Source organism: Zonotrichia albicollis, chromosome 6 (genome assembly GCF_047830755.1).
Source record: "Zonotrichia albicollis isolate bZonAlb1 chromosome 6, bZonAlb1.hap1, whole genome shotgun sequence".
NCBI classification, from domain to species: domain Eukaryota; kingdom Metazoa; phylum Chordata; class Aves; order Passeriformes; family Passerellidae; genus Zonotrichia; species Zonotrichia albicollis.
The window spans coordinates 10,396,567-10,419,842 of record NC_133824.1 but is presented as its reverse complement, the minus strand read 5'-3'; the positions used below and the strand labels follow the sequence as shown (position 1 = coordinate 10,419,842).

The following is a 23,276-nucleotide window of genomic DNA, read 5'->3' as shown; positions in this document are numbered from 1 at the left end:
GCACTGTTCACCCCAAGAACTGAAGCCATTAACCGGATCACCCCAAACACAGTGTTCCCCTCCTGCAGTTCTGTCACAGCTGTTCCACAGTTTGCCTTTAAGTGAATGAGGTGGGAGACAATCTTGCCAACATCCTTTTACACTTGCTCCCATATATAATTTCCTAATATTTATTGATAGTAAAAAACCAGATAGATGCCACAAATTTGTCTTGTCACCTTAAAATGGAAAGTTCAGCTTTTACACTCATCCTATACCCCTACCATTTAGGTCAGTTTATGCTATAATCCTCACAGTTAAAATGTCTGCAAAGCTACATGGCACTAAAATCAGGCTTTCCAAAGAAAAAAGCTATAAGAATTCTCAATCATAACCAGAACTACCAATTACAGGTATAATTTGGAATAAATATGGGTCTATCTTAGTCTAAAGGGAGGTTAAAAGGAGGAAGAATTGTGTGAAGGAGAGAATGTTCTTGCATCTTTACACTGTAAGGTTAAAAGAAATACAGATGCAATCCTGTAAGACTGTAAACTCCAAAAAGTGAATGTTGTTAAAGCAAAGAATACCTGTTATATTTAATTTTGTTTCAATGTCGTTAAAAGTTACAGAACAGCTGATACTGTAACAAAAAGGCAGCTAATTCATAAAACAATAAAAACAGATAAGTCAAATTAAATTCACAGTGCACAGCAGTAACCCTTGTGAGCAAATGGAACCAAACCAAAGTAAATTATCGAAACCTCACGCCTCTCTACGCAGCTCAGCCAGTGACATTAATAATTAATAAAGTTCCCTACTCAGACAGGAATTCTAGAGAAAGTGTGAAAGAAAAAAACAACATCAAAGCAAAGCAAAGCATCCTACTGTCTGCTGTAAACTGAAGCCTCTTTTCACAAATGCTCTGATCCCTACGCTGAACGCAGTGATGGATGTAAATATGATCTATATGCTGGTTGACTGGGTGAGAGCAGGCTGGCGGTATTTTCAGACTGTGCCCTCATCTTGGCTGTGACCTTCCCGCTGACAGTGATGCCCTCCCGGCCCAAAGCAGAGGGGGAACCTGCAGAGCCCGGAGAGAGAGCTCCGTCCGTGGCGGGCCCGGTGTCACAGAGCCGCCGCCGGCAGAGCCCGGAGGAGCGGAGCTCCGGCCATGGCGGGCACGTCACGGAGCCGCCGCCGGCAGAGCCCGCGCTCACGGGCGGCGCAGCCGATGCCGAGGAGCGGGGTGGAACCGGCGGGACCCGACCCTGCCTCGGCTCCATCGGGCTCGAGCTCAGGCCGAGCTGTGCCTTGGGAACGTCAGAAGCGGGCATTGACAGGTTCTCCTGCATTTCCCCAGGAGCACCACAGACCGGTATAACTTAGTGTAGGGACAAAAGTTTTTGTGGAGGGAGGGATTTCCTGAAACTTCATCCATGTTCCTAAAGTGCTGCCACAAGAAAAACAATTCTTACAGCACACACAAAACCGTTTTTATATTGACCAGCTGATGCAAGAGGCGGAAGAAAGGATCAGCTCTAGGAAAAGCCCGCTGGAACTTTAAAGGTTTGCCTCGCTCTTGGCCGTGCCTCTGCGCTCCCCTCACAAGCCGCGGGCAAGGGCGCCCCCTGCCGGCCGCTGCGGCGCCACACCGCGTTTGGCCCGGCGCGCTCGCGTGTCCCTCGCCGCTGCCCGTAGTGACGCAGCCCGGGCGGTGCGGGCGGTGCCGGTTCCGGCGGTCGCGGCGCGATGGTGAGAGCCGCCCAGGCACCGCGGGAGCCCCGGGCACCCCCGGCACCGAGCGCGGCCTCGGGGGGCAGAGCCGGCTCTGACTGCAGCGCCGAACCGGGGCCTTGTGCCCCTTCAGCCTCCGCCGCCGGCGCCCGGCGTTTTGCGGAGTCACCGCCGGCGCCTGCAGGCCGCGGCCCGGCCAGGGGGGAGCGAGGGCGGTGGGGACGGGCGGGACTGTTCTTTGGTTTTGGACAATAAGCTGGATAAGTTGGAGCTTTGTTTAGACAGGAGAAGTCCAATTACGGCATTTCTGTACGTGGAATTGCCCGCAGGCGTCTCGATTCATAGAACTGCACCTATATTGTTTTTGTCGTTTGTTTTTTTACCTTTTGTCTAGGGTCAAAGTCAGAGTGGTGGACACGGGCCTGGTGGGAGCAAGAAGGATGACAAGGTAACTGAACCCCAAATAAACACCTACAGAAGGAGCTAGGGGTGTGCTGATACAGAGCCTGGCTGCAATAGGCTTCTTAAATTTACTTCTAAAAATTATTGTTGTATTTGGAACTGCATAAAATTATGTTCTTGCTGGCTCCGATGAATGTCTTTTCTGGGTGTACATTGGAGAAAACAAGTGTTGTTCATAAATAAAAAAGGGAGCTTAAGAAAACTGAAATTTCTTCACAGTAACTTGTTTTTCTGAAAAACAAACAAACTATAAATGTGTCAGGGTTAGGAAAGACTATTTGCCTTCAGGCTGTCACTTAGGGAGCTGTTGCTGGCTTGGAAGTGGCATTGCACAATGATCTGCAGTAGGAGTGTATTTCAGGTTGGGGGACATCAGGGGCCTGCCTGGTCTCCTTAGAAAAGGAAAGTTCAGTGCACATGGCAGGCAGTGACTAGGCTGGGAAGCTGAGTGTGTCTGATTTATTGACTGAAGAGCAGCAGGAAGGTGGAGATTCAATATTTTTCTCATTGTGTCATCTATTAGTTTTGTTTGTGATTTACTTCAGGCTTGAGCCTTCCGTGTCCTATATTCACTGAAAAATGGCAGAATTTTAAATTAGAGGGATGTAAAATAAGCAGGACAAAAAATTTTTGAACATTCTTAAAAAATAGGAGTAATGGTTCTTTTGGGCTTCTTGCTGGAGATCATAAAGAGAAAGTTTTGTTATCAAGTCCTTCACCTCCAGCCCTTTTTTAGTCTGTGCACTTAGCACCTGTGTGTATTGTTTACTTGTTACTATCCCAGTTTTTTAAATTGAATTATTTTTATGAATAAGGACAAGAAGAAGAAATATGAACCTCCAGTTCCAACCAGAGTGGGGAAAAAGAAAAAGAAGACCAAGGGACCAGATGCTGCCAGCAAACTCCCTCTGGGTAAGTGATCTGCCTCTGTGGAGGTCACTAACACAATGCCAAATGTAATTTTATTTCTAATTAACATAAAAAAGCCCCCCACAGAATAAGATTATTGTTTTGTAAGGTGAAGCCCATGAACTCCAGGTAAGACAGAGAGAAATTGAACTGAGTGAAAATGCAGGGGAAACATTAAATCTGTTTTTCACCTGGAGTTACAGTGGGACAAGTAAGGTACAAGTTACAGTCAGGAAAATAAAGCAGAATTTCTGGTAATGAGTTAGTGGTTAGTTGGTGCCATGTCAAACTTGTTCTAAAATCCTGTATTCTGCTTTGGTTGCAGTGACTCCCCACACACAGTGCAGACTCAAGTTGTTGAAATTGGAGAGAATTAAAGATTACCTCTTAATGGAGGAAGAGTTTATCAGAAATCAAGAGCAGATGAAACCTTTGGAAGAAAAACAAGAGGTGAGGTTTGAGTGAAGTGTTACTTCTAATGTTACAGGAAATGCTCTTAATTAATGTGAGCTGCTTCATATCAGAGCAGTGAAATAAAGTACCAGCAGTATGCAAGTTCATGCAAACATATCAGATTTTTCACAATTCCTCATGAATTGGCTAAATTGTCACTACAGATGAAGCCATGGGAGTTTTTTGTTTGTTAATGCTCAGTCAAAGTACAGCTCACAGATATCCATCAACAGAGAGAGAAGATTCTGGTTATTCCCATCCATGTGAATGGTGTCCATAGGGTAGCACTAAATTAACGGTGGGTTTTGTTACTGACCTCTGTCTTTTTGGGGCAGTAGAGCCATAGGAAATACTGGTTCTGCTGTGTTCTGTCTGAATTGTTGAGCCAGTGTTGTACAAGAGTGTTTTTGCCTGTGATGTTCAGTTGTCTCCTGGGTTTTTGCTGACAACAGGAGGAAAGGTCCAAGGTGGATGACCTGAGAGGAACACCGATGTCCGTGGGTACCTTGGAGGAGATCATTGATGACAACCACGCCATCGTGTCCACGTCTGTGGGATCAGAGCACTATGTCAGTATTCTGTCTTTTGTGGACAAGGACCTGCTAGAGCCAGGCTGCTCTGTTTTGCTAAATCATAAGGTGAGTTGTTTTTATTAAATCAAGTTTCTTACAAGTTGTTGTACTGTTTTAACTGACTTTCTTTTTCTGAAGACCGCAGGAGAGAGAATGCTGTTTATGTCGCACACCTAAATAAATGGGCATAGGGATTAGACTTCAGCTTGTATTAAAAATGCTCCTTGCCTTCTGTGACAACTCTTAATTCTTGAATTAGGTTCATGCTGTGATAGGAGTCCTGATGGATGACACAGACCCTCTAGTGACTGTGATGAAAGTAGAGAAAGCTCCTCAAGAAACCTACGCTGACATTGGTGGCCTTGACAACCAAATTCAAGAAATCAAGGTATTCAGTTGTACTCATTTACAGTTAGCCAGGAGTGTAACTTGTGCTAGGAGTTGAGAAGGGAAGCAGCAGGACTGGCTGCTGTTCCTGGAGTGGTGTCCTTTATCTTTCTGTGGTGCATTTCTTCATTAGATTTCACTAGGCAGATTCGTGGAACTCAGTGTTTTAAGCAGGCCACCAGAGGCTATGTGCACAGGAACCTTTCTCAGTGCTCAGGAACCTGTAGAGCCCAGAGCTCATAAAATCTCTCTAATAGCTTCTTACTTTGCAACAGGTAAAGTTTAAGTTGTTGCAAGATGAGAGTTAAATTGTACAAACTGCAGAGGCTGTTTTGTGTGTCTGATGCCATCCAATCTAACTTAAGGATTTAGTCTTTCAGGGCAGTTGCTTGTTTAGTTTTTGCATTTGTTTGTTGTTTGGTTGGGGTGTGTTTGGTCAGTTGGTTTTTTTCCCTACCAGCAGAACTCTGCCTGAACCTTGCTAAAACTCAGCCCTTTTGATCTGGCTAGGTGTCTAAAACCACAAAAGCTCTTAAAATCGATGGTATTGGGTAACTTTATAGAAGGCACCCTTTCCTAAAGAGTTCCCTGGCCCCAAGGTCATCCGTGGTTGTTTGGGGTTCAGGAGCTCCAGAGTTCTAAATGTGGGATGGTGTATTGAGGATGGAGGAGGGGGAATGTTCACTGCTGCTCCACCACTTGTCCGGTGGGAGCAATAGGAAAACTTGTGCAGATGGAGAGTTTGTCTGCCTTGCAATTGGAGGCAGCAGAGGGTCATACTGTTTGATGTGTGTCTTGAAATCAGTTTAGTTCTTTTTGCCTTAACTGCTTTCATTATTGCTGTTTTGAAGATCCCTACAGATCTCTGTTGGAGACCACTCAGTCTTACAAAAACATGTTTTTCTTGTGTTTCAGGAGTCTGTGGAGCTTCCTCTCACCCACCCTGAATATTATGAAGAGATGGGAATAAAGCCACCCAAAGGAGTCATTCTGTATGGCCCACCTGGCACAGGTATTTTACAGTCAGTAACACCTGTGCTGAGATAATACAAGTTAAATAATTTACACTTGGTTAGCATTTAAAGCATTGCCAAGTCTGTCACAAATTTCATACAACTGTTTTGTTAGGGCACTTTTTTCTTTCTCTTTTCCTTCTCTGCAAACTAATCACAACATTTCTTTCCAACTGAAAATAGGCAAAACTTTACTGGCCAAAGCGGTGGCAAACCAAACATCAGCAACGTTCCTGAGAGTGGTGGGCTCGGAGCTGATCCAGAAGTACCTGGGGGACGGCCCCAAGCTGGTGCGGGAGCTGTTCCGCGTGGCCGAGGAGCACGCGCCCTCCATCGTCTTCATCGACGAGATCGATGCCATCGGCACCAAGAGGTGCAGTGCACGGGGTGCCAGGGGCAATCAGCTCTACTGAGACTTCACTTCCTTTGCTCTGCTACCATTTGCATACACTGTTTTGATGTATTCATTTGTAACAAGTAACACTAAAGTAACTTCTGTGGAAACACAATTTATCACAGGCTTTTCATACTAAATGGACATGACCAGAGATCACCTCTGTTCTCCTGCAGCATCTCCAGGTCTAAACCTGAAAGATACACTGTGTATATGGGATTCTCTAGCTGCAAGTCCATATACAATAATTGGATTCAGTGACCCAAGGTTAAAGCAGAATATTTAAAATATAGAATATATCCTTTTGTTGTTTGCCTCTTGAGTAGGTGGCTAAATACTTCTGTTCTGAGAGTATTTTACAGAAAGTTACACAGTGTATGTCATGAAGAAGCATTCCTTGTGCCACACTAAACTGTTGTTCAGCTCATATCCAAGCTGTATTACTTTGAAAATTCTGTAGGTTTGTTGGAACTGTCCAGTGCAAATAGTCTGTAAAGTAGTCAGTGTTTTTTAAATAAATAAGAAGGTAAGAAAAATGTTTACTACAAGGCCACCAAGCCAAAGTGCTGCCAGCCCAAAGTGCTAGCTGCTGCCTTATGTATGGATGTATGTGCTGCTAAGAATTAGATTTTTTCCTTTTTATGTTGATTTTGTTAGGTGGGAAGAAGATATTTCCCAATATATAACAAACATGGAAAAAAAACCCCAGATCTCCTTCACATGATGGCTTCCCCAGCTACCAGAATAGTTCAGTGTCTCTTTACTTACCTATATGTCACAACACGGTTCTGGAAATCCGTTTTGTTTATATGGATAAACATTAATTTTTTATTTAAATCTTTTATGGATGTGTACAAACAAAATGCCCCTCTCCCACCTTTGTGCCAGTTACTTAGTGCTTTTTCTGACTATTTTTTTTCCCAAAAGGTATGACTCCAATTCAGGGGGTGAGAGAGAGATCCAGCGCACGATGTTGGAGCTGCTGAACCAGCTGGATGGGTTTGACTCTCGGGGGGATGTTAAAGTTATCATGGCCACCAACAGAATAGAAACACTGGACCCAGCTTTAATTAGACCAGGTAAGGGATTTCTCTGCTGTGTATGCTTAAGCCACTTCTCTTGTGAAAGGACTTGTCATAACTGGACACACACAGGCTGGTAAAAAGACTGCAAATTTGTTCTTATTCACCATCTCATCCATGCTGCTGCATCTGTTCACAAGCTTCTAAATATGAGAAAAATCTTTGGAAGAGAAGAAACACGTTAATTCCTTTATATATACATAAACAATATGAATATTCTTCCTTTCTATTAAGATGGCACAGCCATTTTCAGTAGTTGTTGAGCAAGCTGTGTGCAGCAGCAGCACACCTGCAGCAGCTGGGGAAGGCAGGGCAGCAGCACCTGTGTTCTGGGGGTGAGAGCCTAAGCTTTACCAGAGCCAGCCTGGATCCTGCAGGCTGCAGGGAAAGCAGGCTGCTCCTTACTGACCTGGCACACTCCTGCCATTTGGGGGATGAGTGAAGGAGACATGTTGAGCTGAGCAGGCACAGGAAGTATTTTTAAATGGCCACTAAAAATGTACCAAAGCATAGAATGTCTTTGGTGTCTGTTAAGTTGGAAGGTAGAAAATGACACAGAGATCCAAGGAAAAGCTGAAATACCTCCATGGTATGAAATTGCTGAGGTATGTTTGGCCTGGTTTTGTCAACATTTAGCTTTAGACCCTTAAGCTCAAATCCAGTGCTGTTGGAGTACAGAGGAGATAATACTGTGCCAGAATTGAAAGAGAGAGTCTGACCTTGCTTTCTACTCCAAGACATGATTCGTTGTGGCAGGAAGAACCATGGAAGTGTTCAGGTTGGAAAGAACCTTTCAGGTCATTGAGTCCAACCATTGAGGTGTCATGGCCAAGTTTGTCACTAAGCCACATCCCCAAGTGCCACATCTATGCCTCCTTTGAGCACTCAGGGATGGCAGCTTCACCCCTTCCTTGGGTAACCTGTTCCAATACTTGACAACCCTTTCCATGGAGGAATTTTTCCTACTGCCCAATCTAAACCTCCCCATGTGAACTTTAGGCCATTTTCTCTTGACCTGTTACCTGGGTGAAGAGACCAACCCCCACCTGGCTACAGCCTCCTTTCAGGCAGCTGCAGACAGTGTTAAAGGTCTCCCCGAGCCTCCTTTTCCCCAGATGTTCCTTCAGGTGTTCCTCACAGGACTTGTGCTCCAGACCCTTCATCAGCTCCATTGCCCTTCTCTGGACATGCACCAGTTTAAGTTACTGCCAGTTAAACCCTTCAGGTGTTCTTCCTGCTGTTTCCAACAGCTGCATGCAGAAAAACTAAGGCTGAATTTCTCTTTGGCACAGGACGGATTGACAGGAAAATAGAGTTCCCTCTGCCTGATGAAAAGACGAAGAAACGAATCTTTCAGATTCACACGAGCAGGATGACCTTGGCAGATGATGTGACTTTGGATGAGTTGATTATGGCAAAAGATGATCTCAGTGGTGCAGATATTAAGGTCAGTGCACATCACCATTGTTTATACTTCAAAGCAAAAATCAAATCTCATTTTTGTTGCATCCAAAACCATTGTCACCTGAACTGTTTACCAGTTTTCTGTGCATACATCACCGAGGAACAGTGGGATGGTTTAAAATACCTTTTGTGAGTACCAGGTACTCTGCTTTACAAATGGGAAATTATCAAAATCATAATTGTGAGGTAGCTTGTATTGGTAAGAGTAAAATTTCATATTCAGGTAACATAGGTACATAAAGTAACAAAGTAGAAACTAAAAGGAGAGTGTGGCATCTTGTGCAAGGTGTCTTAAACGGTACTTAAGATAGTACAGGATAAGTAGCATTTTTAGGAACTGTTGCAAGGCAGATAAAAATGCAACTGTATATTAGGAAGCTTCAGCAATCCTGTCTGTTTTTTTTAAAGCAGCTAGGGCCCTTGCTACAGTTACCACACTCATGAGCTTAAACCCACAGGACACCACTGTCACCTCCCTGCAGAAGGATCACACAGCTGGATGTGTCTGTCCTTGCACAGGGAAATTACTCTTGTTACAAAGCTGCCTTTCTGTCTGGGAGGTGTAACTCGTGACTACCTCTGTCCTTTGGGACAGCTCACCTGGCTTTATCCAGCCTGCTTTAATGCTACAGAACAGTGTCAAACTTTAGAACGTAGATTTTGTTAACAGCCTCACTTGTACAGTTACTGCAGCAGTGGGAAAGATGGAGCTGCCTTTGAGGGTGTGGTTTGAAGGGGTTGCAGAGCAGGTGTAACCATTCTTGCTTCCTGTGTTGCAGGCAATTTGTACAGAAGCTGGATTGATGGCTTTGAGGGAGCGGAGAATGAAAGTAACGAATGAAGATTTCAAAAAGTCTAAGGAGAATGTTCTCTATAAAAAGCAAGAGGGAACCCCTGAGGGATTGTATCTTTAAGTCATTGGTCTCTTTGGAAACTATACAGACTCTCTGTGTTGATGAGATCCTTGTGTAAAACCACACAGCTAGTTTGCATTCATGAACAGGTTAAAAGCTGGTGGGTTGTGGGTTTCAGTCAGTGTAACTTTTCACTTCCCAATAAAACATTTATTTGAATTGAGCTGTTTTGGTGGCACAGCCCTGCTGTTTACATGAAACTGTCTGTTGTGTTCACTGACTCAAGAAAAAGTGCTGGTGCCCCAAGTGCTTGTCTCAGTGACCCACACCATGCAGATGCTCCAATTCTTAGTCCTCCTTAGGCATAGCAGTCTCTTACAACTACTCTAGCACTGATGTTGTTCTTGATTACCTTCTTATATCTTTTTTTAGGAGGTAATAGGACAAGTGTCACTTCTGAGTAACCTCAGTGTCATCAGTCATTTATACATGAAAATCAATGACAAGTATGCAACTGTGAGTAACAGTGAGACACACTTAAAAGGTACCCATCTCTAGCACTTGCAGCACTTGCAAGATGGATGTTCATTAGTAATCTTACCTTAAACATCTAAACATGTTTGGATAGGGTACTTTTAAAATTAGAGTTTATAAATTTGTTTTTCCCAAAAGGGTTTCAGTTCATTAGATAAACATCTGAAAAGAGACAGCAGTAGGAACAGGTTCAAGGGCCCCATGGCAGGATGTGCACACTCCTAAGGCACCAGCCCCAGTGCTAGAACTGCAGGGTCTGGCATGCAGCAGATGTGCACAGAGAAATCCCAGCTACATGTGCCAGGCTTGCTGTTCTACAGCATAACCTTGAATTCTTCCCCCTGGACAGTTCTGTTGCCTACAGCTCTATTCCCATGGGGCCAGGTGTCCACTGGCTCCATTGTAGCCATGCAGGTCCTACTTACCAAGTATCCTGTGCAGTACTCCCTGGGAAGGGCTTGTTAAGTTCTAAGGAATTGATTTCCAAATGTTGTACATGTGATCTTTAAGGTTTATATAAGTTCCACATGCAAACCAGTTTTGCATTATGCAGTTTTTGTTCTGGGAACTTTCTGTGGGAGCAAATGCAGGCCAGTAACAGAGAGTGGAGTGTTACACCCAGAGCAATGCCTTCCCTCACTGCCAGTGCTCCAACAACAATGGCAGCAGCAGGGCCAAGAGATTTTATTCTTCTCTGTAAAAATTATGTGCCTCATTGTTAAAAACGAACCCTACAGATGAATGGAATTCTTTATTTAATCTGGATGACAGAAATCCTGAAATAGAATTGTTTTTCATCTGAAGCTAGAAAAACAAGTTTTATTACCCATTCTTATAAATCTTAGGAGATCTGTCTCCTTGGAAAGGTCACAAAAAGCTAGGGATTTTTTAGCACTTCCTAATCATGGCACTTGATCTCACTGTTGCTTGAGGGCTGAAGAGCTGTATGACATGCATGGCAAGGCACTTTCATTAGGGACATGGCTGTTATTCCTGCCTCAAAGCAACAGCCACAAAGAGATGGGTTCAGCTCCCTGAAGAACAGCTGCATTGCATTAAAGGAACCTAAGGACTCCGTTCTAGTACCCTGTCTGCCACCACAGGAACTGAAAAACACACCTTTGAACATTCAGCTCTTAGCTTTTACAGCAGAATTTAACTGCTGCCACTTTTGCCAGAGTTTCTGAACTTGACAAGACAAAAGTAATAAATATCAGGAGAAAGTGAACAGCAAGTATATTCCCCACAAGGACAGGAAAGCTACTGGGGACTGAATTAAAAGGCAGGACCTGCTCCAGGAAGCCTCTGACCATCAAAAGGAAGGAAGCAGCCCAAGTGCTGCTTTGGGAGAAACTGCAAAAGAAAGGACTGGGGACAGGATGCATGGAGGAACAGAAAAGTGACAGATACAGAAGTCATTGCTGCCATCACTGGAAGTTTTCAAATGTGACTGCAGAGAGCTTGTTAATCTCATCCACGCTCCCTGTGCCACAAAAGGTTGGACCAGATGATCTTTCAAGGTCCCTCTCAACCTGGGTTCCTCTGTGACTAAGCAGGAGCACAGTCAAGGTTCTCCCCCTCCCCATGGCCCTTTCAGGGCTTTAGAGGAAATGGCATTCTGCATGATGGCAAAGCATTAACAAACACAGGCAGAATTTGTCCTGGTACTGTGCAGGGTACAGAGTAACTTCTACCTCCAATTCAGGAGCTCTGTCATTGTTGTAGAAAGTAAAAAATTAACCATATTTTTCACAAAGACTAATTGATTACAGCAAAACCAGCATCACTTGAAACTACATCAATATTGTAAGGCTCTTCAGAAGTGCTGTAATGCCATTTAAAATTATACATATTCCCTGCAATATTTAAAATAATTTTAGAAAGGAATAAATGAAATGCAGCCTAGACTAAAGTGTATTCTATCTTGCACCATGGTGGCAAACCTGAGCTAGAAGTTGTGTGTCTTGATTCAGACACAGTTTCATGTGTAATAGGATCTCACCAGCTGGATGCTCCCAGTTGCTTTAGTGCTGCTAGTGACAATTTGTTTTCTCATGAAAGCTGTCTGAAGCAGTTTTGGATATTCTGTGGCTGCAGGTATACTTGTTTCAGATGAAAATCCAGTTTCTGATTCCTCAGCTCTCAAGAGTAGGGATGCTAAACAATCCTTTACATGTTTCAGCATGTTCTGTTTTACAAAATAAATATATAACATAACTGTATCTGTAAATTGTTACCATATTTCATATTACTTCTCTAGGAGTTTGCTAAAAGCCTCATGGACTATAAGCTACTTTTAAAATCATCATAGAAGACTATGCCTTCTTGAGGAGAATCAAATACAGATCAAACCTCTACTTCTCTTACAACAACTGCCTGGACTTGAGTCAAAGCCAGTAATTAATTACAAAAGTTTGTTTAGAAGTGAGCTGCTTAGAGATGCATTATGGACACATTTTCATTTTTAATACACTCAGTTCTATTTTTAATACATAAGAAACAAGTTACTTTTGAATTTTCAAATATTCAGGTATATTTTTCAGAAAGATTTACATTTAAATGGTCATTTGTCAAAACATATCAAAATAGGTGCCTGCTCAAACAAAAATTTAGCTTTTACAGTATATGTACAGATGTAATGGCTGTTTGGCTTGGCAGCTGCATATGCCAGCCATACCATGCTGAAGGAAATTACTGAAGTCTGCCAAGTGGAGGACAGTGGAGCATCCATCTGGCAGATGTTTATTTCCTGTGCTGCTCATCAAGCCATAGTTGGCATGTACTGAACCTCTACTGAGCCCTGGGGAATGTAATTTCAAACAATAGAGGAAGAAATGCAGGCAACTTCCAACAGGAGGCTATTTAAAGAGGCTGTCCTGTGGGAGCCAGCAACACTGCAGAGAAATGGATCCATTATTAAGGGCAAAATGCAATCCTTGATTCCAGAATACCTGCAGGTAGTAGAACTCCATTTTGATAGGAATTTATATAAAATATTTAACAACAAAAAAATGTCAAGTACATAGTACCCAAGTCCCAACAGAGTTCCTGTATGAAAATGGATCTAATTGTTAGCTTTGGAAGCAGCTTCTGTACTTCCAGGAGCTTTTAAATCTCCAGTAGTAGATCCAGCTCTTCCATGGGCACCCGCACCCTCAGCTCCTTCTCAGTCATCAGATCGAGCGTCTCCTGCAGGTCCTCGGGGAAATACTCCACTGCATCCATGTACAGCACCTGCAGAGACAGCAAGAACATCTTCTGTGCTACCTCTAGCAAGAAACACTGTATAAAGTAAGTACACAGCAACAACTCTGTAGCAAGAGCATAAGAAATACCATGTGTTATTTAAGGTAATAGGAACAGAATTAGCATTCCTTCAGTGCTTGTTTAATCAAAGTCTTTTCTAACTCATACTGAGTAACTTTATTCAAAAAGATACAATGGAGGTCAAGAGGCACTGGAGCATTTGCAGCAAATACAGACATTACCTGAGGAGTTGCAGGTTCTCTCAATAATTTTTATGTATTATTACATAAATAAATTTTTATTTAGCTATGTATTTCTGATAATCTCATGCTCATGATAAAAGTCTGAAAGACTCAATCATTTCTAGATCACAAAGGATTTCTTACTGCTGTGCCTCAACACAGCACCTTTCTGTCCTGAAACAAACTGCAGTGGCTATTGATCATGGCTCCATTTAAGATACATCTCTTATTTGCAGAAAATCCTAACATGACTGCCTCAAAAACCTCTCCTTTCATTTGCATATAACTTCTTACAACAACTGCTAAAGCTAAACTTTATTTTCAAATACAGAACTTCAAAAATTAAAGTATGATGACAAGTTTACTTGTTTTCTGTGCTTACCTTTGCCCAAGGACAGTTTTGAAGAGCTTTATAAAACAATCCTTTACTTTTTTCTTTTTTTCCCAGTGAAGCCTGTGTGATAAAAAACATTCATACTTCAGTGCAGTAATAGCTGAAATACTGAAACCATTACTTCTGAGACAAAGAAATTATTGCTGAAAAGCTCAGTGTTCTTCTGTTGAGAAATCATTTTTATTATACATTGTGGTAGCTATGTACTTTATCAGATTACACTCTGCAAATGTCTTATAGGAGTTTCAAGGCTTTACTTTAAGATAAGGAAGAGAACAAGGACTCAGCTATTCAAAGGAACCTGGACAGACCAAGAGCAGAACATGGTGCTTTGGCCACTCCTCTTGGTTTGGTATCAGATGCAAACTTGCTGGTGGCACAGACTCTCTGCCCACCCAGATCACTGCTGAAGATGCTGAAGGGCACAGTGTCAATCCCAGGGCACCAGTGGCACTGCAGCAGGAGTTGATGCTGCTGACTGAAGCCTTTGAGCCTGGCACTTCAGGCAGATTCCAGCCCACATCCCTGTCCTCTCACCTAACCCTTGGTTCATCAGCTAAGACTAAACAGACCTATGGAACTTAGGGTAATACTGAACGATCACAATTTCTATGACTTTGTCTGTTTAAATGTTTCTGATTGATTTTGCTTCTCTAAACAATGCTAGTCCAAGCTATTACTGTATTTGCCTCCATCTTATTAGCATCTAGTAAATACTCCTTGTTGCTCTTGTGGAAAAGGTATCTTCCATGAATGGAGCACTAGTGATAAAATACATAATGGCTGATCTTTGGTATTTGTGCATACTGGGGTGTCATTATTAATCTGCAAAGAATAACAGTAATTCACTTGTACATTCCTACATACAAAGTTGTATAAAATATTTACAAGCATTTATTTGTTTAGAAATGGTCAAAATTAACAGTCCCACACAAGAGATCTTAAACACAGCACAAGATTTCTTCCCCTGCCTCCTCTCTATTTCACAGCCCTCTGACTGCTGATCCCCCTCTGACAGCTTATTACACCAGGGGACATGAACAGAAGAGTAACTCTGGGGAATGAAAGTTATTACTTGAATGTTTTCATCTTCCATATTGTACTTTGGAGCAGCAAGAAAACCAAGATGGCAAAGCTGACTATATAATTTTATTTCTGTACTTCCATGGGGAACTATGGAAGAAACAAACATTATTGCTTTTCAGCATTAAGCTGCAATGCCAGTTAATGTAACTTTTATATGCAGCTTTTAAGAATCAAAAGACTGTCAAAATTGAAGGCAAGTACAGAAGCTATAGCTATGCATTTTGCCTACCATGCATTTATTTTGCATATGAACTGCACCTCAAGTGCTGAGGGAGCTGGCAGATGTCACTGAAAGGTCACTCTTGACAATCTTTGATTGATCACATCAACTGGGAGAAGGACCCAAAGACTGAAGAAAATAAAACATCACTCCTGCTTTCAAGAAGGGGAAGAGATGCACCCAGTGAACTACAGGCTGGTCAGCCTCACCTTGTTGTGCCTTGGGAAGGTGACAGAACAGCCAACCCTGGAAACCATTTCCAGGCACATGAGTGAGAAGAAAATCAGCACAGACAGTGTAAATTCACTAAAATTCACTGAGCAACTCAATAAACTGCCATGATGAAATGCCTGGCCTGGTGGATAAGGGGAGAGCAGTGGACATGCTCTATCTGGACTCCAGCAAGGCCTTTGATACTGTCTCCTGTAAGAGCCTCCTAAATGAGCAGCTGACAAAAGAACTGGATGCACAGACAGTGACAAAGCTGTCCCCAAGAGGGCCCAGAGGGTGGTGATGTGTGGAACAAGTCTGGTTCCAGGGCAGTGCCCCTGGTACTATGGGACCAATGTCACTGAACACCTTTGTTAATGACCTGGCTCACGGTGCAGAGCACACCCTCAGCAGGCCTGCAGACCACACAGAGCTGAGAGCAGGGCCTGATCCACCACAGGGTCGTGCTGCCATCCAGAGGGATGGCAATGGGATGAAGGAATCAGTGGACAGAAACCTCCAAGTTCAACAAGAAGTGCAAATTCCTGCACCCAATTTACACTGGAGTCCACTCCACTGGAAAGCAGCTTGACATCCATTATCATCTCAGAACATACTTTTATCTATGTAAGATGACAGACACAATGTCTGCATCTATATTAAGACAACACTGTCAGAAGCTATTACTCCTAATCCACATGAATTACCTTTTCCTTAATGTTCCCAACAATAAGGAGCAGTACAAGTCAAATATATCACCCTGCAAATCAGAGAGGCATGGCAGCATTTAGTATTCCTTTTTCTAAGCAGTATTCCAGCTGTGTTGATGAGAATTCCAAATATGGCAAAACAAAACAAAACAAAACAAAACAGATATTTTTCTTCTTACCACAAAGTTCAAATACATTCTCCATAGCAGTGGACAGTGGGTACCATTTTCACTCTGAACTGCATGTTCAAACAGAGCCACAATCCGATTTGTTAATCCAGTTTCAGGAATAGTGCAATGTATTTCACCAACCTCTGCCCTGAAACACAGAGAACAAACAACAGTCCTTTAAACCCAAGCCAAGGGACCACATCTGGGTAAAGAACAGTGCACTGCCTCTGTTCACAGCACCATATATAGCCAGGTTTTTTGTAATGTGTGCTATAAACTCAATGTTATAAACCAGATTTTTAGCACTTGCTAATGCAATCAATGCATTTCTAAATAGGAAAATTAGGAAAAAAATACAAAATTCAGTATTTTGGTGAAAATTCATGTAATATGTTCAAAAATAATTTCTCTTTGAAAATAAAAATCCACTATCATATGATCTTAAAACATCTTAGCCTGCCTCCAAGATAATTTATCATTCCAAGCTTGGCAGAGCAGCTCAAAAGAAATTCAAATCTGAATGAGCATATCTTCTTCTGGTGCCCAGGCAAGTTTGTTCAAATTTATCCATCACTTTTGCAAAGCCTTGGTCTTCGATCAAGATCAAAATTCCAACTCTGGATTTCAACCACAATGATAACAGTAATTTTCACCCAGAGATTCAAATTCCCTAAGTTCCAGGCAGAACACAAAAGCAGGTACACAGCTTTCACCCAAGCACTGATTTCTTTCAACAGCTGATACAGACTGCCTTACTTTTGATGCTTGAGCTTGACAAACAGACTGGAGCACTGATGGCAACATCACTTGTCTGTGCATGTTCTCTGAGCCTGCCAGCTTCCACTCACCAGTAACACCTGGCTCCTGACCTATCTCTTTTATTTCTTGTGTCTTTGAAGTAATTTTCCCCTCATCTTGACCTGTGCCATGAGGGAAAATTATGTAACCTACTCTGCATGAGTCAAGCATTTGAAACCTTGTACCTAACAGTGACATAAAAACATTCCTGTTTTACCCTTCGTGCTCATTTTTCCATCTGAATTCCATGGGCTTAAGGGGAAATACAAACCAGAATATGAAATAGTCAGACACAACACAGACATTTTCTAATTTTATCACAACATCACAAACCATTAGTTTTATGCATGACTGACAGGCCACTTATCTCCCTGTTGCAGTAGTTCAGCTCTGCTCTTCCAACACCCAACTTGTCCCCTATAAATGTAATCTATAAGGGAAGTGAACAATCTGGAAAGGAACTCAACCTCACAGGGAAAATAATTCTGAAATTTTCAGTTCCAAGTGACAATAATGAAAACCTATCATAGTGTTAGTCAGAAATTAACAGTAAATCAAATCACAATCCTTTACATTTGCTGGCTGTAGAATTCTTATAACAATTTAGGATGACAGACTATGAGCTCAGGAACGTCACTATCATGTCTGAATGCCTGATGCCAGCCTGCAGCAATCAAAGAAGTGGATGCACCATCATTTGTAAGTATACTGGTAATTGTGTAACTTCACCAAGTGTGAATATTGTGAGCTTACAGCCCTGTAAAACTTCCAGGGAACTGTTTCCCAGATACCTGCTGCCATGTGCAGTCACAAACAACCAAGCTGTCCATGTCACTGCAGATATGAAGGCAGCAGTGGATAGGCAGCTCCAAACAATGAGAAGACAATAGTTAATAGTTAAGCTCTAAGAATGAACAAGTACCTTGTTCCCCTTATCTCCTACCCTTTCCTCCTTTCTCAGGAGCAAAAAATCTGAGCCCAGACCACTGTGAATTCATGGAATTTCCAGCCTCTTCTACCTAGTAACAGCCCCACAGAAAAACTAAACTCTCAAGGACTCACTATGGAAACAGATCTGCCACAACTGTATTTGTGATTCAGGAGTAAAGTAGGGCAGCCAGCTCAGGCAGAAACTGCAGCATAGCTCTGTATTATGCTCTTTATTGCTGTAGTACTAAAATGCAGCAGTTTCTCAACTCACTGTCTATCCTGGCCATCTAAGCAGGCTTAGTTATTTAAAAATTCCTTAAAGAAATGTGTACCATCCTGATGCTAGTAGCAAGTAATCAAACAAACCCAAACACAATCTGGCTCAGGAGAAAGGACATAAGGCTATCACCCAGGACTTTCATTCTGTTCAAGATTCTGCCACTGACTCACTGTTCAGCCTTGAGCAAAAAACCTCCAGCTACAGCTGGAGCTACAGCTCTTGCAGCTACAGCTTCTTCACCTGCAAAATGAGAACTGTGACAGTATTTTCTCTCCTCTGTTGAGTGATTAGACAGATTCAAAACAGCATAATTGCAAGGAGGTGCAAGGTGTTACCTCTGGACCTTCTCTGTGAGCTTTTTTCTCATCTGCTCTGCTTGGATTGCAAACAGCCATGGCTCTAAAGAGTTAGTAGACCTTGTGACACTATCAAAAAATCTTCGTGCTTTGCTGGCACAGTGAGACTTCCTTTGGATGTGGATGTACGACCTCCAAAGGGAAAGGTTGCTAGGATACCGTTTCAGAGCCTCTGCCAGTGCCTCTCGCAGGGGATTCAAAGGATAAACACTAATTTTCATGTGGAATCTCAGTAAATTTGTATGCAGCAGTGTGACAGCTTCAAGAGCAGTGGGAAAATTTAGAATGCCAAAATTCTCTCCTGTATTTTCACATTTCTGTGAACCAGAAACTTCAAGTTTTTCTGAAGCCTGCATATATATTAATACTGCAGCATCAATCCCAACAGTCAAATACTGAAACAGTGCATAGCAACCAACCAGGTTAACCAGCTGATCAGTATCATTGGCCTGACCCTGATCAGAATCTGCTGCTTGACTTAAATAATCTTGCAGTGCATGCTCATATGTTTTACGAGCTTTCAAGACATTGACAGGTGACACTTGTCCACTGTAGGGCACAAAGGGTCCGTTTTCAGTCAATTTGGTCAATACATGAACAGCACGAGAGGTGACAGCTCCCTCCAGGCTTTCCAGCAGCTCCACTTCCAGCTGAGCATAGAGCAGGCTGAGGCTGCAGAGCTGAGCACTCTTCAGTCCTCCTGTCCCTGCTGTGCACAGAGCTGTGTCAAACACCTTCCTGGAATCATCTGTGTTGCCAAGCAGCCACTCCAGGTAGGCATAGAGCTTCCAGAGAGAAAGGTTGTTTCGGTTGTCAGGTGCTTTAAGAAAATTCTTGACCAATTTTTTACTTTTCCTCCCTTGTGCTTTTAGCTTCTTTTTCTTTTTTGCTTGGAGACACTGAATTACCTGCAGGGAAAAATAAACAAAGTATATTTTAAGAGGGATGGAAGCAGAAAGGAGAACAAAGCCTCTCAAAGCAATTTTTAATAATATAATTACAAAATTATATATTGTCATATAATAACATCTATGCAAAACTTCAAAAAATTGTTTGCTACAGGTATGCTACTCTTTAACATGTACTGAAGAAAAGGTTTTTTTGGTTTTCTTCTTTTTCCCCTTGTGCAATCTTAACTGACATTTCCTGATATGAACACTTAATCCTGCAAGACAACTTTCCTCAAGACTTTTTTAAATTCAATATAAACATTATTACAGAAGAAAGCCACACATCACAACATTGATTATATGCAGACTCCTCATTACCTTAGATATTTCATACTGTAGCCAACAAATGGCCAGGTTAGATTTTTCCTTTCCTGTAAATATCTGGGACAGAACTTGGAAGACATTCTGTATGAACTCCTCCCCTTCTCTGTAGTGGCCTATCTGATGTCTGCCTCGTGCCATTGTATCCATATGACCAATACTGTTGAATCCAGAAAGTGGAAAATCAACAGAAGTCAGTGGTTTATCATCATAAAGCACACTGTCAAAGATGTTATTTTCATCCATGGCAATATAGAGACTGGAAGGAAAGAGTTTACTTGTACATGGAACTCCCAGGAATTGCAAAAAAGAGTACAGGAGTTGATGTTGAAGCTTTGGATTAGAAAGACGGATTAAAGATGGTCCAAGATCATCAAATAACACCTAAAAAATCCAAATGAAAACAAACTCCATTAATTTATGCAATCAAAAGCAGCAAAACTTTATGCAATTAAACAATTTTGCAATTAAAGAACCTTTTCAAATCCATAGTATTTAGAATTACCATTAAATAGTATCAAAATGTCATTCAAATTAAAAATGGACAAGTTAAACAAACAATTTGTTTTTCCAGTCAGACTGTAAATTTGCTATCAAGAGATTTCTTTGCCTGTGAACAACAAAGACCTCCACAGAAAATTTACAAAATGAAGGTCTGGAAGATTTTATTCATAGGCCTTTTAACACATTCAGATTTCAAGATCAATGTCTGACTTGACCTATTTCCCAAGGAATAAAAAAATATCCAACTATCTGACTTGAAGGCAATGAAATCTTTGTTTATTTAATGCACATCTCTTCTTAAACACATATTTCTGTGAGATTTCTCCACACAGATGACAGGAATCACTGAACAGCAAACAGACTATTTTGCCAGCAGACTTTCCAAAGTTTACCATGAGCTTCTCATGGCTTTCAGAAGTCTCAGCACAAAACCTCAGGGAAATTTTGAATTTCAAAGAAAAAAATCTTTTTTCCAAACATTATATTCTTCTAAATATCCACAAACATGGCAATGAATTTAAATTAAAGGATAACTAGTATTATCATCTCCCCTTGCTCTATTTTATCACAGTGACCTGTCTTTCTGGATCTTCACAATCTTCTTCAGTTTCCTTTTTGGTTTGGTCTGGCCTCCAAGGTAACCAGTGCCTTGCCTCCCGGGAATATTCAATATCCAACCAAATATGCCACTTGGGAAGAGTTTTATCTTTGATTTCTTGATCTTCATCTATGTCTTCCTCATCTTCATCATCTAAAATCAAATCAATATATACACACATTATTAAAGAAATATTATCCCACCAAATCCAAAGGCCAGGCATGGCATACACTTTAACTACTTTAACAATGGAAATAAATATAGTTAATAAAAAAACCACACAAGACTTAGCTGAGATTTTCCACATCACAGTTCTGGGTTTTGACACCAACTCTGTAATAGGAAGGTAGGAAGCTTCCAACCTTTTAGAAGTTGTGAATCAGTGTCAGCACTCAAACTTTTCACAGAGGAGAAGAAAAATCACTGACAGGCTGTGGAGCACTTTTATCAACAGCAACTTGCAAGCAACAGCCAAGAGTCAGTCATCCTTTTGTGCAATTTACATTCTTCACTTCATACCTGAGCATAAAATTTCAAATATGTTCTATCAATACTTTAGTTTGCATAAAATATTTTGAGAAAACCACTGAACATAAAAAATGGTATTTTAATATTAAACACTGCAAAACAAGTTTGGCCATGTTGCTTTTAACAAGTGGTATTTTCAACATTTTAATTAATGTGCAGATGAAACAATCCACATGGTTACACACACACACACTAAAGGACGAGCTTAACCACATCCCACTTTTATGATAATCTTTCTGGACTATTGGATATAATTACCATATTTTTCCTCTGACACCAATATATTAATTCTGTGCAGAAACTGATGAGCACCTATAGGCAAACTGAAAGCTTGTAGAGATGTTTCATTTTATTGCTGAGGAAAAAAATTGCCCTCAAAATTTGATGGTTGCCTGCATTATAAAAATCAAGCTATTTCTACACCATCTCCAAATTCTTGATCCTGACATCTGCCATCTGAAACACTCCCAATCCCAGTTCTTCTTAAACTTCAGGTAAAGCAAACAGGTAGTTGCAAGATTTTTACTCTCTCTATATTTTTGTGATCAATAGTATCCCCTTTAGTCAGCAGCTCTATGAAAAAGACAGTATTTCCACAACCTAATCAAAGTTTGAAGAAACCTGACAGTTTTTAATGAACACACTCACTTGAAAATTGCACCTGGACTTTAGGGGTTGACACATAGGGGGAAACCACTGGTATGTACTGGAGCTGCCCAAAACTGGCAGTGGTCCTCTTCTCTATACTGAGTCTTCTCAGTTTGTGAACAAAATGCCTAGAGCCATCAAAAATAAAACTGCTGAACTCAGGGGCCAAGGAAATTCCATCTTAATCCAGGGACAAGGGAGGGACTTAATTATCTTTCAGTTCCTTTGTTTAATAAAAGCAGACCCAAACTTGCTCCACCAGAGTTGCTACAGCAGGAGTAGCAAAAGCAAAGACAGTTCATCTTTGGCCAGACACATTCCAGCCTCCTGCTTCCCTGCAAGCTGTTTCTGCATGAGAAATAGTCCTTGACATCAAAAGAAGCACTGCAGACCACAAGACAAGGTGAGGCAAAGCAGCAGGGAGTGTTTTCTGCATCCCTGCTCATCCAGAAGCACTCCAGCCAAGTGAAGACACAATTCCTTCATTTCTGCATCACAAAGAGAAAGGAAATGTTTTCCTCCTATTTTAGCTGTACCTTTGCTTGAGAAACTTAAGTGTGACTCTAGAAATAGAATCATGAAGCTAGGTATCCTTGAAGCAACTGTCATCTAACAATATAACCCCACTTCACCTTAATAACATGGTGAAAGGGTCTTAAGGGAAGCAGCTTCCTCTCACTTGTGATGGGTGTGACTCTGCAGCAAGTACTCACACCTCTGGCTTTTCCAACATGAAGTGCAGGATATGCCACCCTCTCCTCTAATTCTCACTGTAGGAAGGGCAACAATGTTCCATAAACAATATCATACCCAGAACATTCAGCACCTGCTATTCCCTGTGAAGTATGATATACATTATCTTTATATCAGTAAATATTTTTTAAAACTTGTATGCAAAACCATGACAAGAATCAGATTATACCATTCTAATCAAAATGTTTAGAAGAACACATGGACATACAACTACACATATTGAAACACACATACCAGGCTTAAGAACAACCCAGCCACCCTTTTCTTGTTGGTGCATCCATGCTTTCCAGCCTCTTGCTCCTTTTTCTCCAATTCGTGGTTCTCCACTATCCCAAAAGGGCTCAAAGAATTCCACCTATTGTTTTTGACAGGACCAACCAAAACAAAACATAGAGAAAAATCATTTTTTGCTGTTGTACAGACATTATCTCTGTCAACTTAGGTTTCCCAGACCCTACAAGCATGTACTGGGTACAATTTCTGTATCTGAAG

At 41.6% G+C, this 23,276-nt stretch overlaps 2 protein-coding genes across 2 annotated transcripts in view; one reads left to right on the top strand and one right to left on the bottom strand.

Moving 5' to 3' along the window:
* Window positions 1-1,619: 1,619 nt before the first annotated feature.
* PSMC1 (proteasome 26S subunit, ATPase 1) lies at window positions 1,620-9,529 on the top strand. The gene is made up of 11 exons (XM_005483153.4): window positions 1,620-1,734; window positions 2,111-2,164; window positions 2,994-3,090; window positions 3,413-3,537; window positions 3,993-4,178; window positions 4,372-4,500; window positions 5,415-5,511; window positions 5,696-5,885; window positions 6,834-6,985; window positions 8,281-8,435; window positions 9,232-9,529. The coding sequence occupies exons 1-11, from the start codon at window positions 1,732-1,734 to the stop codon at window positions 9,364-9,366; spliced, it is 1,323 nt and encodes a 440-aa protein (XP_005483210.1). The 5' UTR covers window positions 1,620-1,731; the 3' UTR covers window positions 9,367-9,529.
* Window positions 8,283-23,276, bottom strand: part of NRDE2 (NRDE-2, necessary for RNA interference, domain containing) — a 32,417-nt gene continuing 17,423 nt past the window's right edge. Inside the window, exons 8-14 of the mRNA XM_074542490.1 lie at window positions 23,019-23,139; window positions 20,833-21,008; window positions 19,751-20,137; window positions 18,462-19,390; window positions 16,128-16,266; window positions 13,711-13,782; window positions 8,283-13,074 (exon numbers count right to left, since the gene is read on the bottom strand). Of these exons, the coding sequence (XP_074398591.1) occupies window positions 12,949-13,074; window positions 13,711-13,782; window positions 16,128-16,266; window positions 18,462-19,390; window positions 19,751-20,137; window positions 20,833-21,008; window positions 23,019-23,139 (1,950 nt within the window). The 3' untranslated portion in view covers window positions 8,283-12,948. The remainder of the gene's footprint in view (window positions 13,075-13,710; window positions 13,783-16,127; window positions 16,267-18,461; window positions 19,391-19,750; window positions 20,138-20,832; window positions 21,009-23,018; window positions 23,140-23,276) is intronic.